This window comes from Phacochoerus africanus, chromosome 7 (assembly GCF_016906955.1).
Source record: "Phacochoerus africanus isolate WHEZ1 chromosome 7, ROS_Pafr_v1, whole genome shotgun sequence".
In the NCBI taxonomy this organism is placed as follows: Eukaryota; Metazoa; Chordata; class Mammalia; order Artiodactyla; family Suidae; genus Phacochoerus; species Phacochoerus africanus.
In genome coordinates, this window is record NC_062550.1 from 19,433,892 (window position 1) to 19,450,135 (window position 16,244).

The 16,244-nt window shown below is 42.4% G+C and overlaps 1 protein-coding gene across 1 annotated transcript in view; it reads left to right on the forward strand.

Moving 5' to 3' along the window:
* The first annotated feature begins 1,914 nt into the window (after positions 1-1,914).
* Positions 1,915-16,244, forward strand: part of SCN8A (sodium voltage-gated channel alpha subunit 8) — a 125,176-nt gene continuing 110,846 nt past the window's right edge. Inside the window, exon 1 of the mRNA XM_047786663.1 lies at positions 1,915-2,231. Coding sequence (XP_047642619.1) covers positions 1,956-2,231 — 276 coding nt within the window. The 5' untranslated portion in view covers positions 1,915-1,955. The remainder of the gene's footprint in view (positions 2,232-16,244) is intronic.

Consider the following 16,244-nt stretch of genomic DNA (forward strand, 5'->3'; position numbering starts at 1 on the left):
ATGCGAGTGAAGCCGTAGTGCAGTAACCATCGGCTTTGGCCTGCGATTTACTCGAAGACCCAGGCTCTTCCTCTGGGGGCGGAGTGGGGTCAGAGGCGGACAGGAAGGTGGGAGGCTGATACTGGTCGTGATAAAACAAGTCCAAGCTCTTTGGTTGTGGTCTTTTCTGGGCCTTGTAACTTTGGGCAGGTTGTCTTATCTCTTAGGACCCCGAGTTTCCTAATTCTTAAAATGAAAGGGACTGGATCTTTAAAACCCTATGCCTCATACGTGAAAGTGATTTTTTTGACCCCATCATCTGCAGAACAGTGGTTTTTGTGTGAAGCATGGAGCTAACTTGTGGTTCTGGCCTCATCAGCGCCAGGCTGTCAGCGAGTGAGCTGACCCACCCGCGTAGATACCACGCACGGCCTCTGGCACCACCCGCTGTCACCACCATTGGAGAAATCTGGGGTCTCTGCAGGGGTACTTATGGAAAGAGCCCTTGGGTATTTCATTCCCCAGTTATTTAGAGTTAACTCTACTACTGATCTCTTGAATCGCCTCAAGTTTTATGGATACTCGCCTTGAAGTGGACCCTGAGGGCTAAGTAGAAAGGAAAGAGCAGCCTTTTAAAAAAAATTCCCAGACTGTCTTTGTGGCGCTCACAAAGCAAAAGGAGAAAGCAGCTGCACCAGTGCCAGGTGCACTGCCAGTGAAGCCCTAAAGCTTCCGTGGAAAGACTCAGCCGTCTGGGTCCTTCTGTGGCCGTAACCGGACACTGTTGCTTTGGCATTATGGAGTTTCCTATTCCAAGGTGTGTGTTTAAATAACCTAGGACTCTGTATAAACACAGATGGAGATGGGCCTTTCTGATACCGTGTCTGGCGCTCCTTCGGTTTCTCTATTTCAAAGGGAATTTGCTTGTGTTTCTGTTCTCCTTCCTGTCCTTCTGGCTTGAGCCCCTCTCGGGCCTTTCCGCTGTCTTCACGCTGCAGTGCTACGGGGCTGTCGCCTCTGAGGAAGGTCTAAGGCCCCGCTCCCATTTGCTCTTCCCGTTGCTCAGCGGGAGGTGTGCAGAGGGACATCTGCCTTCTCCTTGAGGAAAAGGGCTTTGTCTTCGCCCCTGGCGTGAGCTTGGTGGTCAGAGCAGGTACGCCTGAACTTTTATACCAGATGGATTTTACACACCTTGGTGAACTGAAAAAGAACTAGAAACGGAAGAGCCAAAGCATATGGAAGCTATTTTACCTCTATTTTCCACCTCCAAAGTCTTGAAGGGTTTTAGTGTTTTCAGAGACTAAAATTTAAAAAGAGTGATTTTGAGAACTATGTCTAGATACTTATATCACAACAGAACAAAGGGAGGGGAAAAAAGTACACATGTAAGTGTAACTTGGTCCCCATGCTGTACAGCAGAAAAAATAAATAAAATAAAATAAAATAAAGAGTCATAGTTACCCTTGTGGTGTTCTTGGAAGGCAGAGTATTTTTTAGGGAGTAGAGCTCCAGGAAAGGAAGGTGACTTGGGCATGTAAGGATTCTTAAGCTAATGTGTGCCCCGGGTATGTTAAATATGCCGTATTCGTTTAGAATAGAAGTTCCTTGAGGGTGTGGATTATATTTTTGTAGTTTCAAGTGGTTACTAACAGTGAGGTGCATCTAAGTCAGTAATAAAAGCTGGCGATTCAGTTTTGATCCCATGTTTTGATCTCCCTGGCTGCTCACGCCCCTCATGGGTGGTTATGAATATCACCTAGTCCATTCATGCCACAGATTTCCTGGAGAGAAAAAGAGCCATGTCATGGAAGAAACTCTGTGTGGCGAAGGTTATGAATAAAGGTTGAGCGTGAGATGGTTTGGTCTGGCCTCTTTTTGGAGCAGTGATTGATTAATGCTGTCTGTGTTGCTGTTTCTTCCAGAGCTGACCTGTCCTGGACGCAGCATAACTAACGAAGCTGCTGCAGGATGAGAAGATGGCAGCGCGGCTGCTCGCACCACCAGGCCCTGATAGTTTCAAGCCTTTCACCCCTGAGTCACTGGCAAACATCGAGAGGCGCATTGCCGAGAGCAAGCTCAAGAAACCACCAAAGGCCGATGGCAGTCATCGGGAAGACGATGAGGACAGCAAGCCCAAGCCCAACAGTGACCTGGAAGCAGGGAAGAGTTTGCCTTTCATCTATGGGGACATCCCACAAGGCCTGGTCGCGGTTCCCCTGGAGGACTTTGACCCATACTATTTGACGCAGAAAGTGAGTTGGAGGAGGAGCAGCAGCAGCTTCAGAGAGTCCTTTCCTCACAGGCGTAGGGGAGATGGGGAGAAAGAGCTGTGTCTCTTTGCCAAAGTTTAGATAAGTAGTTAACATTTTGTTTCACTTCTGGTTTATGGGGATTCTTTTTTGGCTAAATTGCTGCTAAGGGTCATTTGTGGATCTTGGCACATCTCGATCTGTTCATAAGACTTCTCTTTTTGGCTCCAGGCCAAATCAGAAAAAGATTGAAATAGATTTATTTTAAAAGGGGGGGGGCATAAATGAAGCAATACGCTTTAATAGAGTACAAGAAAGATGGCCTAGTGAAAGATGGGACAGCCTTGAAGAATCTTGCTCACACACAGGTTTCTATATTTGAATATAGAAATGAGGTTACTGTTGCAGCATCAGCAGAGCCTGTTGTTAATGTAATGGAGATGATGGATTTGTACTCTTATCTAGCCCCCTTGGTGGCATTAGATCATAACTGTTGGGGACGGGAATAGAATAGAGTGAGCCAAACTGGGCCAGTGAGGAGACTAGGTCTTTGGCCTTGTTACACAGTTGTCTGGGTTGAGCCAGCACTGAATCTTACATTAGAATCAATTCCTGCTGGTAAGGAGCATGAGTGAAAGAAATGTATATATATAATTTCCCTCCTCTTTCCTGCCCTTGTATCCATGGCTTTAGTAGAGGTAAAAAGAAATGACAAAACATAGACTTTAGGTTGTGCCTGTTTAGATCAATTTGGCCACCTGGTATAACTTTTTCAGAAAATACTCTTACACCAATGAGCAAATAGGTAAAGCCCTTTGGACTTTGGCCTTTCAGATGGCTAAAACCTCTTTGCTTTTTATTTGAACTATTTATTTTTTCAACTCAGATGCAAATTAAATTTCCTATTCTTAACCCTGACTTCATATATGAAAACTATTGGGATCTATTATTGTCAGAGCCTAGTACCTTTTCCCCTGGTTCCTGCACTGCAGGCAGCCTGGTCCTAGCTTGGGAGGGAGGACCCAAGGACGGTGGGTCTCTGGCACTAATTAGTACCATTTTGGGGGGTAGGCCGGATGTTGATGGCACTCTAGTAGGGGGGTTGGTTCTTCATGATAGAAAATCTGACTTCAGCCTTTGGCCTCACCAAAGGCACAGATAATTTATGGAAAGGATAACTTTATATTTTTTATTCCTTTTAAAATAATTGTGAAATATACCGCCATGCAGAAAAGTTCATAAAACATAAATGCTGTAATGATCTTTATAAAACAAACAAACATCTATGACAAGAAAGAACACTCGTAGCACTTTAGAAGCATGCATTGTATTTTTACATCAGGGTTTTTTCAGTTGATTAAAAGTAATATGCTTGCTGGAGTCCACCTGCAGATCTTTGCTGGCATTACTAATACTTCTTACTAACTAGGCCTTTCACTAGGCCAAATGAGCGAGGTCTCCTTACACGGAAGCACACTGGGAATCAACCCACAAATCAAAACACACCGAGAGTAGAAATGACTTTAAGAGGACATTTCCTTCCATTTGTTTTTCTTTCTTTCTTTCTTTTTTTTTTTTTTGTATATGGTGTGTTTGTACCCTAATCCACTATTCACAAAATATGTTTATATTTGCAGGCAACACAGGTTGGTAGGTTTGTTTTAATTGCCTGCACTTGCCATGAGTACCTATAATGTTTTATAGTTCCTGGTGTTGCTTTTTTTTTTTTTTGGCTTTTGTCTTTTTGGGGCCGTACCCATGACATATGGAGGTTCCCAGGCTAGGGGTTAAATCGGAGCTACAGCTGCTGGCCTACACCAGAGCCACAGCAACACCAGATCCGAGCCATGTCTGTGACCTACACCACAGCTCACGGCAACGCCGGGTCCTTAACCCACTGAGCAAGGCCAGGGTTCGAACCCCGCAACCTCATGGCTCCTAATCGGATTCATTTCCGCTGCTCCATTTGTTTTTCAAGGGCTATCTTAAATAATTCTTGCAAAGTAGAATTTTCTTTTCTTTGCTAAATGGTACAAGGGGCTTTCTTTTCCTCATAGGTCTCATTTTCTACCTGATTGATCACTTTCGTGACTCATAGGAAACTGGTTTCTCATTTCCTCCCCTCTTTATTTTAGAGAGTAGAAAAAAAACCTTAAATTCACTCTTAGTAAAGTTCTGATTTCATCCCCTTGTGGATCTCACACTGTCCAGAGACACAGGGCCGTAAAACATGTGTATCTCATTTTCAAGTTACTCTTAGACCTGGTGCTGGAGCTGGTTGGAGCTCGTAAGCTTCTTTGGGTCCTCAACAGCGGTGTCCGTGTTGCATTTAACCTGACTTTCGGATAGTCCTGAAACCGATCCAGATCATCCCCTCTCTGGATTGTCTCTGACCTCTCAAGGTTTCCTTTGCCTCTTGGTCCTTTATTCAAATGTCTCCTTTCTTTGACCTTCTTGTCTTTCAAGTATTACCTTCAAATACTTGAATTTAAAGGACATTTAAACTTTTACATGTATTTAAGTTTCAAAATAGGTACTATATTCACATTGTTAAAAATTCAGTAAAAAGATATTCTGTGAAAAGTCTCCCCTTTACACATGCCTGCTTCCTGTCTTCCTTCACAGGTAACCACTGGTAGTAGTATCTTCTGGAGTTTTTTTATACTGTATTATGTACAAACAAAAACACATAGGTATTTTTAGGAACCTGAAGTGTCCTGAATGCCTTTGTGCTTGGTTTTCTTTCTACTCTTTTCTTAAGTCAGTTGATGTCTTAGTTTTGTGATTTGCTTTCCCTAGTTTTATACTACGAAATCTTAAGTTTTATCAGGATAAATCCTCAGTTCATTTCTCCCCCTTCCACACTTTTTTCTTTTTTTTTTCTTTATGTATCATGATTTATTCATATTTCATTTAGGCAGGTATAAGTGGATCAAAGTTGAAAACAGCAGTCGTCAGTGTCTTTGACAGAGGGAAAATAAGTACCGAGACTGTTTTTACCTTTGTTAATTACTGCACAGCTTACTTTATTTTTTTAAATTAAAAAAAAATTTTTTTTATTACTCAAATGAATTTATCACATCTGTAGTTGTATAATGATCATAACAATCTGATTTCACAGGATTTCCATCCCACAGCCCAAGCACATCCCCCCACCCCCCAAACTGTCTCCTCCGGAGACCATAAGTTTTTCAATGTCTGTGAGTCAGCATCTGTTCTGCAAAGAAGTTCCACCTGTCCTTTTTTCAGATTCCACATGTCAGTGAAAGCATTGAATGTTGGTATCTCATTGTATGGCTGACTTCACTTAGCATGATAGTTTCTAGGTCCATCCATGTTGCTAAAAATGCTGGTATTCATTCTTTTTGATGGCTGAGTAATATTCCTTTGTGTATATGTACCACATCTTCTGGATCCACTCCTCTGTCGATGGACATTTAGGTTGTTTCCATGTTTTGGCTATTGTAAATAGTGCTTTTTTCTTTTAGTAAATCATATTAAGGACTTTTTCTCTTTTGTCCAAAGTGTCTTTCTATCTTCAGTACAAAAATACTCTCCAGTGCTTAATAATAACTCATTGAATTTTAAATGGTCATGTATTTTCCTAAGAACTGTCCTAAGTGGAGTAGCAAGAAAGTCTGTGGATTAGGTTGAAAAAAGGCCTTTTTCCTTTTTTTTTCCTTTTTCTTCTCTTTCGTGTTTCTGAAAACCAATAATTGATATCTGTGTCCTTTTTGTTCAGTGGATATGCTCTCTTAAAAGAAAGTCCTATAAACAGAAATCCAAATTACAGGATTGATTATGTGCCTTTAAGTATTAAAAATTATATATGGTTTCCCAAGTTCATTTTACCTTCAGGTTTTCATAGCTGTCTTTTCCTGCAATTGGAATCAGCCTAGAACCATAGAAAATTAGAATGTGGTAGTCTTAGACATCACCTAGTTTAACCTCTTCATTTTATGAATTTAATGGGGTGAAGTACTTGGTCAAAGCCAACACCTCCTCTCAGTTTGTTACAACATATTTTATTCGTTTTCCCCTTTTCTGATTTTTCGTTAATCGATCCTCAGCCTCAGTTGGCTCACTTTTTCTGAAGCAAGGCACGCAAATATGGAGACAGAAGAAACCTTGCTTTTTTTCATTCACATCCCTGATACCCCTGGGTTTTAGGTTTAGCTTAGGTTAGGTATGGCAGGGCACCCTGTTCCCAGCAATATTTACAATTTTTCCCTTAAATGTCTCTGTCTCTCTGTCTCTGTCTGTCTGTCTGTCTCTCTCTCTCTCTGTCACACACACACACACACACACACACAAGTTCCTGGCAGAAAATCTTTGCTGAATCTATTTTCATACACTTTTAACAGGTGTGCAGAGCAGAGACAGGCTGTTAACGGAGAGTTTATGTCATTAGGTGTGATTTGAAGTATTGCTGATGAGGTGTTGCATTGCCTGTTTTTGCACAGTAAGCCTAGATGCTGCTTTCTGTTGTGAATAAAAACTAGATGTTTTGGGGTTCCGTTGTGGCGCAGCGGAAACGAATACGACTAGGAACCATGAGGTTGCAGGTCCGATCCCTGGCCTTGCTCAGAGGGTTAAGGATCCGGCATTGCCGGGAGCTGTGGTGTAGGTCACAGACGTGGCTCAGATCTGGTGTTGCTGTGGCTCTGGTGTAGGCCGGTGGCTACGGCTCCAATTGGACAAACCCCTAGCCTGGGAACCTCCATATGCCGAGGGAGTGGCCCTAGAAAAGGCAAAAAGACAAAAAAAAAAGAATTATTGTTAATAGTGAAGGGAATTTAATTAACATTCTTTTTTTTTTTTTGTCTTTTTTGTCCTTTTAGGGCCGCACTGCAGCATATGGAAGTTCCCAGGCTAGGGGTTGAATCGGAGCGGCAGCTGCTGGCCTATGCCACAGCCAGAGCAACTTGGGATCCGAGCAGCATCTGCAACCTACATACACCACAGCTCACAGCAGTGCCAGATCCTTAACCCACTGAGCAAGGCCAGGGATCGAACCCACAACCTCATGGTTCCTAGTCAGGTTCGTTTCTGCTGCACCACTATGGGAACTCCCTAATTAACATTCTTAAATCAGATTCCTCTCATATAGCCTTAGCAGTAGATCAGGAGTTGGAAAATCTTGCTTCTAATCCATTTCTGTCTAATTCTGGATGATCTTGGGCATGTCACTTAACCATTCAGCATCTCAGTTACACTAATCTAAAAAATTAAGATTATGCTAATAGCTAATATTCCATCTATCCTACAGGTTGCGGTGAAAATTATTTCTTGCCTACGCTGTACGAAACAAAACAGCCTATTGTGCTAACCCTCCTTCATTTTTCTCCATTATACATCTGGCATATAATATATTTATTTATTATTCTCCCTCTTGTATGCTCATTAGCTGGAACAGTGCCCTCTAGTAAGGGTTCAGTTCATATTTGTTGAATGAATGAGTCAATCTTATGAGATAATCCCTGTGAAAATACTGTGTACTTTACTAAGTGCTTTGAACATGAAAGGTGACGTTACGGCTTTTTTTTTTTTTCCTAATGAAAATTTTCCCATCTACCAAAGTGAAAGGAACTCTGGGGGGAAAAGACTGGTTACCAATATATTTTTTCCTTTTCCAAAGAATTAGTTTTCTTTAGGGGCTGAGGAAGTAGAGCAGGAAATAGATTGTCTTATATTTTAGAGATTCTTAGATAGGTGGGTTACAGTTGTTAAGTTCCACCAGTCTTATCTCTCCTCTTATGGAACCTTAGAATCAGACGAGATTTTATCAAAAATCATGGGATGGGAGTTCCCATTGTGGTGCAGTGGAAATGAATCCGACTAATATCCATGAGGATGTGGGTTCGATCCCTGGCCTCGCTCAGTGGGTTGGAGATCCGGCAATGCCATGAGCTGTGGCGTAGGTTGCAGATGTGGCTTGGATCTGGTGTTGCTGTAGCTGTGGCTGGCAGCTGTGGCTCCAGTTTGACCCCTAGCCTGGGAACTTACATATGCCTTGGGTGTGGCCCTAAAAAGCAAAAAAAAAAAAAAAAAAAAAAAATTGGATAATAGCTTCTACCTAGAGCTCTTCTTCTTTATTATACAAAAGATTTTATTTGCTGAATATTCTAAGTTGTTCTATCATGTCTACCTTTATTAAGTGTTTTGCTTTTTTTTTGGCTGTAGGAGTTGTGTAACCTTCCATATTAACTGACTATAAAGGAAATGAAAGAAGCTGACATGGAATATATACCAGTTTGGGTTGCCTCATCTAAAATATGATCTATTTAGGAGTTCCCATCGTGGCTCAGGGGTTAATGAATCCAACTAGGAACCATGAGGTTGTGGGTTCGATCCCAGCCCTTGCTCAGTGGGTTAACGATCCAGCGTTGCCGTGAGCTGTGTATAGCTCACAGACACTGCTCGGATCCCGCGTAGCTGTGGGTGTGGTGTAGGTCGGTGGCTACAGCTCCGATTAGACCCCTACCCTGAGACCCTCCATATGCCGAGGGATAGGCCCTAGAAAAGGCAAAAAGACAAAAAAAAAAAAAGATCTATTTATTCAACACATAATTCCTGAGTATTTTCTGTATGTGATGCATTGGGGTATTGGGTTCTCTTGGGGGAATTAAAGATTAATAAACTCCATTCTTTACCATTGCATAGCTTATAACATGGTAGTGTATATATAGTGTGATAGTACTTTTGACAAGAGAGCTTCAGAAAGGGTCTCCATAATAAGAATAATGTTTGGGTTAGGCTTTGGATTTTAGAAAATAGGGATAGACTGAAACATTCTAGGCAGAGAATGATACGAACAAAGACGCAGAAAACAAAGGCATAGGCCAGTGGAAGAGAAAGCTGAGTAGTCTAGTTGGATTGGAATTTGGGGAGTGGGAAGGGAGTGCTGGAGCCACATCATGGAGGACTTAGAGTGTTAGACTAAGAAGTTTAATCTTGGGGAGTTCCTGTCATGGCCCAGTGGTTAACAAATCCGACTAGGAACCATGAGGTTTCAGGTTCGATCCCTGCCCTTGCTCAGTGGGTTAAGGACCTGGTGTTGCCATGAGCTCTGGTGTAGGTTGCAGACGTGGCTTGGATCCTGCGTTGCTGTGGCTCTGGTGTAGGCCGGTGGCTACAGCTCTGATTCATCCCCTAGCCTAGAAAAGGCAAAAAGAAAAAGAAAAAAAAGAAAAAAAGAAGAAGAAGTTTAATCTTTACTTGGACCCAGAGGGACAGAGAGCCTGGCTGTGAAGTAAGGAGGGTCTCAGCTGTGGTGCTGGAAGTGAAAAATAAGGAGAAAGGGTGAAGTGAGAGTTACTGTAGAGGTAAGCTGATAGGAATTTGTGATTTTGGAGGCTTAAGGTAAGAGTTGAGCATTCAGTTCTTCCTTTGATAGTTTGGTGAGTTGTTATTGAGTGTTTTCTGTTCCATGCCCTTGGGAAGAAAGCAGGCAAGCTCTATACTCTTAGAACTTGGTTTTGATCGAGGAGACAGATATTAACAAGTAAAGAAATAAGGTTTTTACAGATAACAAATGTTCAAAGATTTTGAAAACAAATTTATGGTCACCAAAGGGTAAATGTGGGGCAGGAGAGATAAATTGGGGCGTTGGGACTGACATATATACACTACTATATAAGTTTAATTAGGTCCCATTTGTTTATTTTTGTTTTTATTTTCATTACTGTAGGAAGTGGATCAAGAAAGGTATTGCTGCAATTTATGTTAAAGAGTGTTCTGCTTATGTTTTCCTCTAAGAGTTTTATAGTAGGTCTGGTCTTATGTTTAGGTCTTTAGTCTATTTTGTATTTATTTTTAGGCATGGTGTTAGAGAGTGTTCTGATTTCATTCTTTTATATGTAGCTGTCCAGTTTTCCCTGCACCACTTATTGAAGAGACTCTGTTTTCTCTCTTGTCATGGATTAATTGACCATAGGTGCATGGGTTTATGAAATCTTTTTATTCTAGTAAGAATTAACTTGTTGAGTGGGTTATTTAATAATGACCGTTTGAATGTTGGAGGGTGTTTCAGAATTACAGTGTTTTGTTTTTTGGTTTTTTTTTTTTTGTCTTTTTAGGGCTGCACCCACAGCATATGGAAGTTCCCAGGCTAGGGGTCTAATTGGAGCTGTAACTGCTGGCCTATACCACAGCCACAGCAACACAGGATCCAAGACCCATCTGTGACTTATACCCCAGCTCACGGCAATGCCAGATCCTTAATCTACTGAGTGAGGCCAGGAATTGAACCTGCGTCCTCAAGGATACTAGTCCGGTTCATTACCACTGAGCCATGGTGGGAACTCCTACAGTGATTTTTTTAAATAATTTTTTATTGTAGTCAATTTACAATGTTCTGTCAATTTCTGCTGTACAGCAAAGTGGCCCAGGCATACACATATATATTCTTCTCCTCATATTATCTTCCATTATGTTCCATTACAAGTGATTGGATATATTTCCCTGTGCTGTATAGCAGGACCTCATTGCTTATCCACTTTAAATGCAATAGTTTTCATCTACTAACCCCAAACACCCAATCCATCCCACTCCCTCTTCCTCCCACTTGACAACCACAAATCTGTTCTCCATGTCCATGAGTTTGTTTCTTTTTTGTGGAGAGGTTCATTTTTGCCATATATTAGATTCCACATATTAGTGATATCATATGGTATTTGTTTTTCTCATTCTGACGTACTTCACTTAGTATGAGAATCTCTGGTTCCATTCATGTTGCTGCAAATGGCATTATTTTGTTCTTTTTTACGGCTGAGTAGTATTCCATTGTGTATATGTATCACATCTTAATCCATTCATCTGTCAATGAACATTTAGGTTGTTTCCATGTCTGGCTATTGTGAGTAGTGCTGCAGTGAACATAGGGGTGCGTGTATCTTTTTGAATGAAAGTTTTATCTGGATATATGCCCAGGAGTGGGATTGCTGGATCATATGGTAGTTCTGAGATTACAGTGGTATTGATCATCTTCTCACTATAATTAACCATATTTTAAATCCTTTCTTAGTCAAGGAGAGTCAGACTATGACATCAATATACAGAGGGATGCTTCTCTCAGATTGATTCCAAATTCACTTGAGTTGTGAATTCTTTACATTTAACCCTTTTTGACACAATTCAAGATTAGGATTTCATCATTATTTGACAATTTCTGTCAGTTCTGATTCTAGCAGAATTTTTGCTGCCTGTTCTGAAGAAGCACTCCTATTCCAGACACTTTGTTGAGTCTACAAAGTTTGGTCTATGGAATGAAGTTTAAATAAAAGATTCTCCCAGTTTTGTGGTGTTCCCCTTGTGGCTCAGGGGAAACAAATCTAACAGTTACGATGAGGACTCAGGTTCGATCCCTGGCCTCACTCAGTGGGTTAAGGATATGGCGTTGTGGGTTAAGAATCTGGCATTGCTGTGAGCTGTGGTGTAGGTTGCGGACATAGCTCAGATCTGGAATTGCTGTGGCTGTGGTGTGTGTAGGCCAGTGGCTACAGCTCCAATTTGACCCCTAGCCTGGGAATCTTCATATGCTTCAGGTGCAGCCCTAAAAAGCCAAAAAAAAAAAAAAAATCACCATCACCACCTACACTCCCTCACCCACCCCTTCATCCTTCCAGCCTGACTGCATCCTCACCTCTCTACCAGTATTCTCAATAGAAGATCCTCTCAAATGTAAGATCCTCTCATACTGCCCTATTCTCCTTACATCTCGGGCTACTCCTTTTCTTTCTTCTTCATTTCCTCCACCTTTGCTTAAATGTTCACATTCTTGCGGGTTCAGTCCTCGGCCCGTGTTCCCCTCGTCTGGTGCACTCGCCCTGGCTCATCTCATCCATTCTCTCAGCACTCTTGAATCTGTATCTCTGGCCTACGATGCTCCTTAAATACTCAGTGCTTGCCAGGCATCTCTGTCTGGATTTCCCGTGGGTAACTCATTGTATTCAAAATTGAACTCATTTTCTCCCCTCAAAGCTACTTACCTTCCTTCATCTACTATTTTCGTGGATGATACCACCCAAATTCGAACTATCACTGACTCCCCAATTTTCGGTAGTCCTTGAGGATCACCCATATTAGGGTGCTGTTGGTAGAATGCTGCACATTTTCACAAGTGAGAGAAAAATGTTGGAGTTCCCGCTGTGGCGCAGTGGGTTGACGAGCCAGCTTGTCTCTCTGGAGGTGCCAGTTCAATCCCCAGCCCAGAGCAGTGGGTTAAGGATCCGGCATTGCTGCAGCTGTGGTGTAGGTTGCAGCTCCAGCTCAGACTTGATCCCTGGTCTGGGAACTTCCTAGTGTGGCCAGAAAAGGGGGAAAAAAAGAGAGATAAAAAACTGTGGCTTAGATATGTTCATTTACTGCTCAGATTCCCTCCCCTCATGTGTGGTAGCGCCAGCTTTCAGTTCGCAGGATGCGTGAATGTAATATTCATGGTCTCTCGACTGTATCATACTGTCTCTGTCGAGTATATGGCAGGGCGATTTTTTTGGTTTTGTGTTCTGCTCTCATTTTTAAATGATTCTGTCATTTTTCGGTACATCAGCATGAATGTAGTACTCTTCAGTTTATTTCTTTCGTTCCATGTCTTTAGCATGATCTCTAAGGCATAGAAAAGATGAGAAGACTTTTCAGACTAAAATTAATGAATTTTTATGGGTAGATGAGCTAAAGAGTGGAAAAAGTAAGTCAGACAGCTGGCAGAAAGTTGGATATAGTTATAAGTTAGTTATTTTAACTGTACGATTTCCTCATGACTAGGAGATTCATTCGTACATTCAGCAAACATGTACGAACTACCTACCTTATACCAGATGGGCATCATCTTATATCTTCTGCTTGCTCAGCTGAAAACTCACCATAGTTGGACGATACACCCCTGCCTTTAAGGATCTCAGGGTCCAGTGAGAGGTACTGATGTGTAAATAAAAATGACCACACTATCTAAGGTGCTCTAACGGAAGTGAGTACAAAGCGTTGTGGGGACGCAAAGGAAGGAAGGATGATTCTGGATTATTCTGTTTGAGAGAGTTGAATGGAGGCAATATTTGAGCTGTACCTTGAAGAAAAACATCTCCCCTGTTGGAGAAGAGAAGAAAGTGCAGTGTAGGTTTAAAGAACAGTACCTGCTAAGGCAGAGAGGCGTGAAAAAAAAAGTTGAATTGCTTAACACCCTGAGTTTTGTTGTGGCTGGAGCTTGGGCATGGTTTGGTGAGACAGGAGGTAAAAGCCAGGGAAGCTGGTTGGATCCCACTGTGTGCATACGTGGCAGTTTATATTTTCTCCTGTTTCTGGAATTCTCAGGTCTGAAATGACCTCTGGGGCCCACTTTGAGCCTGTGCAGGTGCTCCTTCCTGACTTTGGACTCTTGGTCTGGCTGATGCACAAGTGTCCTGCTGGCTTATGCCAAGTGTGTGGATACTGAGTAACGTAATCATTAGCCCTTAGAGTCTTCTCCTGCCACCCAGTGTGTGGGGCCTGGAAACAGGAGCAGCAGAAGTCTGTGTGCTGTCATCTTAATCACATTGTTGAGTCTTTAGTCTGTGCCAGGCACTGGAGTGGGGACTTTTTGTGAATTTTCATTTAATCCTCCTTTATCAGTAGTACTGATAAAGTACGTACTATCAGTCATTATCCCTGTTTTATCAATAAGAAAACTGAGCCTTAGCAACCCACGTTAATTGCCTAAAACCATGACAGCTAATAAGCAACGGAGCTGGGTCTTGCATCCACGTCTTTGTCACCTCAAAGCCTCTAAACTGCTCTACTCTGCTGCTTTCTAAGAGAGGAGAGGGAGAATAGATTCTAGAATGCAAGTGCAGTGAAGGGAAGCCTTCATATGCTTTACGTAATAAACCTGCCTTTTGCTTTACCCTAGAGCAGCAGCAGGCTGGGTACCCCAAGAGCGGAAGGGGGAAGGAGATCAAAGGCAAACTCACACTGAAGGACAGTGAGGAGGAATGGCCGTGTAGGAGGTTCACGGTCGCCCTGCCTCAGGGAACGGCACCATGCAGGCTCAGTGATGAAGCAGCTGCTGTCCTGCCAGGTGTGGCTTCCTGTCACCAGGATGTGGGCAGGAAGGGGGTGTCCCTGCTCCAAATGTGGGTTGGAGGGCATGGGGTTACAAGGTCAGATCAAGTGAGAGTGCATGCAGAAGCACTAGAAAACTGCAGAGCCACAGACAGATGTGATGCTGGCATTATCCTCATTGAGCTTAGCCTGGGAGAATTCTGTTAACAGCTGTTGGTGATCTCAGTGTCATACGCAAGGGCTGTTCCTTTCACCAGAGTTAAGGATATTAAGTAAACGAGATTTCTTCATTGGTCAGAGGTTTGGATCAGATGACCTGGTGTGCTGAAAATCGTTCAGGACCAGAAGCCAGGCAACTGGACTTCAGGAACCTCCCGTTCCGGCTCCGCAGCCAGTGGTCTCGGCCTGGGCAGAGCCCCCTGTGCTTGCTTTCATGTCTGTAAAGTGAGGAGTTAGATTTGATAAGTAACTTTGAAGCTTTTTAAAAAATTCCAGTGTAGTATAATAATTAAGAGGCTTTGGAGTTAGACTGCCTCAGTTCAGTTCTGAGTTTTACCACTGAATAACTTTCTGGTTTGGGGCAAGTTCACCTTTCTGCCACTCTTTCATCATCTGTAAATTATACCTACCTCTTCAAGTGGTTGCTGCGAGAGAGGTATTATATAAGGCATCTCAGCTATTAGTTCTTTAAACAGATTCATGGGTACAATTATTAGTGAGTAAAAGGAATAACAAAATAAATACAGGATTTAGAGGTCTCTCTTGCTCAATCCTCGGTGTAGGAAATAGAGGCTTGGAAGATGAGAGCTCTGAATATTCATTCGGTTCAAACAGAAGTATAAGCCTAAAGGGGAAAAAACTGCTTGCCTCCTGATGTCCTGCTTTTTAGTTGAGTATTTCTAAGCTGGCTACCAGGGCACAGATATTCTGGAAATTCAGGCCAGTTGTGCCTTTGTTGGAGCCTTTCCTGGGTCACATTGGGATTATAATTGTAATTTTATTTGAAGGACCACTAAGCTGATTAACATTCAGAAAAGCATCAGGACTCCCTTTAACACGGTGTAGTCATTTTGACAGTGCAGATCATTTATCGAACAGCTTCCTAGTCTGAGATAGAACCTGTTTAGCATTGTGTTTCTCTTTATTAAAACAGGAAACTTTTGAAAGGACATTTATCTGTTGCCTGCTTTATTGGCTGCATAGTTACTCGGAAGGGAATGCCAAAGATCTGTGGATTTGTGGACATTTGGCTACTGCTGTTATCACTGCTAGAGCTGTTTTTCAGATCAGCTTAATTTGTATTATTGTGTAGAAGAGTATTTCTCTGTGTATGTATGCTCTGTTAAACCAGTAGGCAGAGAGGATTTGTCCTGGTAGACGGTACCAGAATTTATAGTTAGGCAAGAGAGAGCTAGCAGCTAATATAAGTCAAACTGGCCGGTTGCCTAGATCAGAAGAGGTACATGAGTCTGGAAGAATAAGATGTGTGTGTGTGTGTGTGTGTGTGTGTGTGTGTGTGTGTGTGTGTGTACGTACACACACATACATGTATACATATATATGCTTGGCAGGCAAGAATTTAAGGCTAGAGAGGTCAGCTAAAATGAGAGAGTCAGGCAATTACAGAGGTCAGAACAGTTAAGATCTAGGCTCCAAACCCTGGGAGACAGTTATAAGTCAGTGTGGGTAACAGTTCTAGCCAGATAGAGCCAAAGGGTATTGGTTCCCAAATGCCCCCTTGTAGATCAGTTCCATCTCTGAGCCCCTAGGTGTTCATTACAGCAGAGGGTCATCAGATGCCTGCAGGTTACCTTTGCCCTAATTGAGATGATGACCTCTGAGGAGAGGGAGGGCTGGGTTGAGTGGAGAGCTGCTCTCCTGGGCCTTGTGTCCCACAGAAAACCAGGGGCTGGATAATAAACCTTTCTCTAAGAAGTTTTCTGTTCTGTGATGGGCTTCGCCTTGAGTTCTCTGGAATGTCTT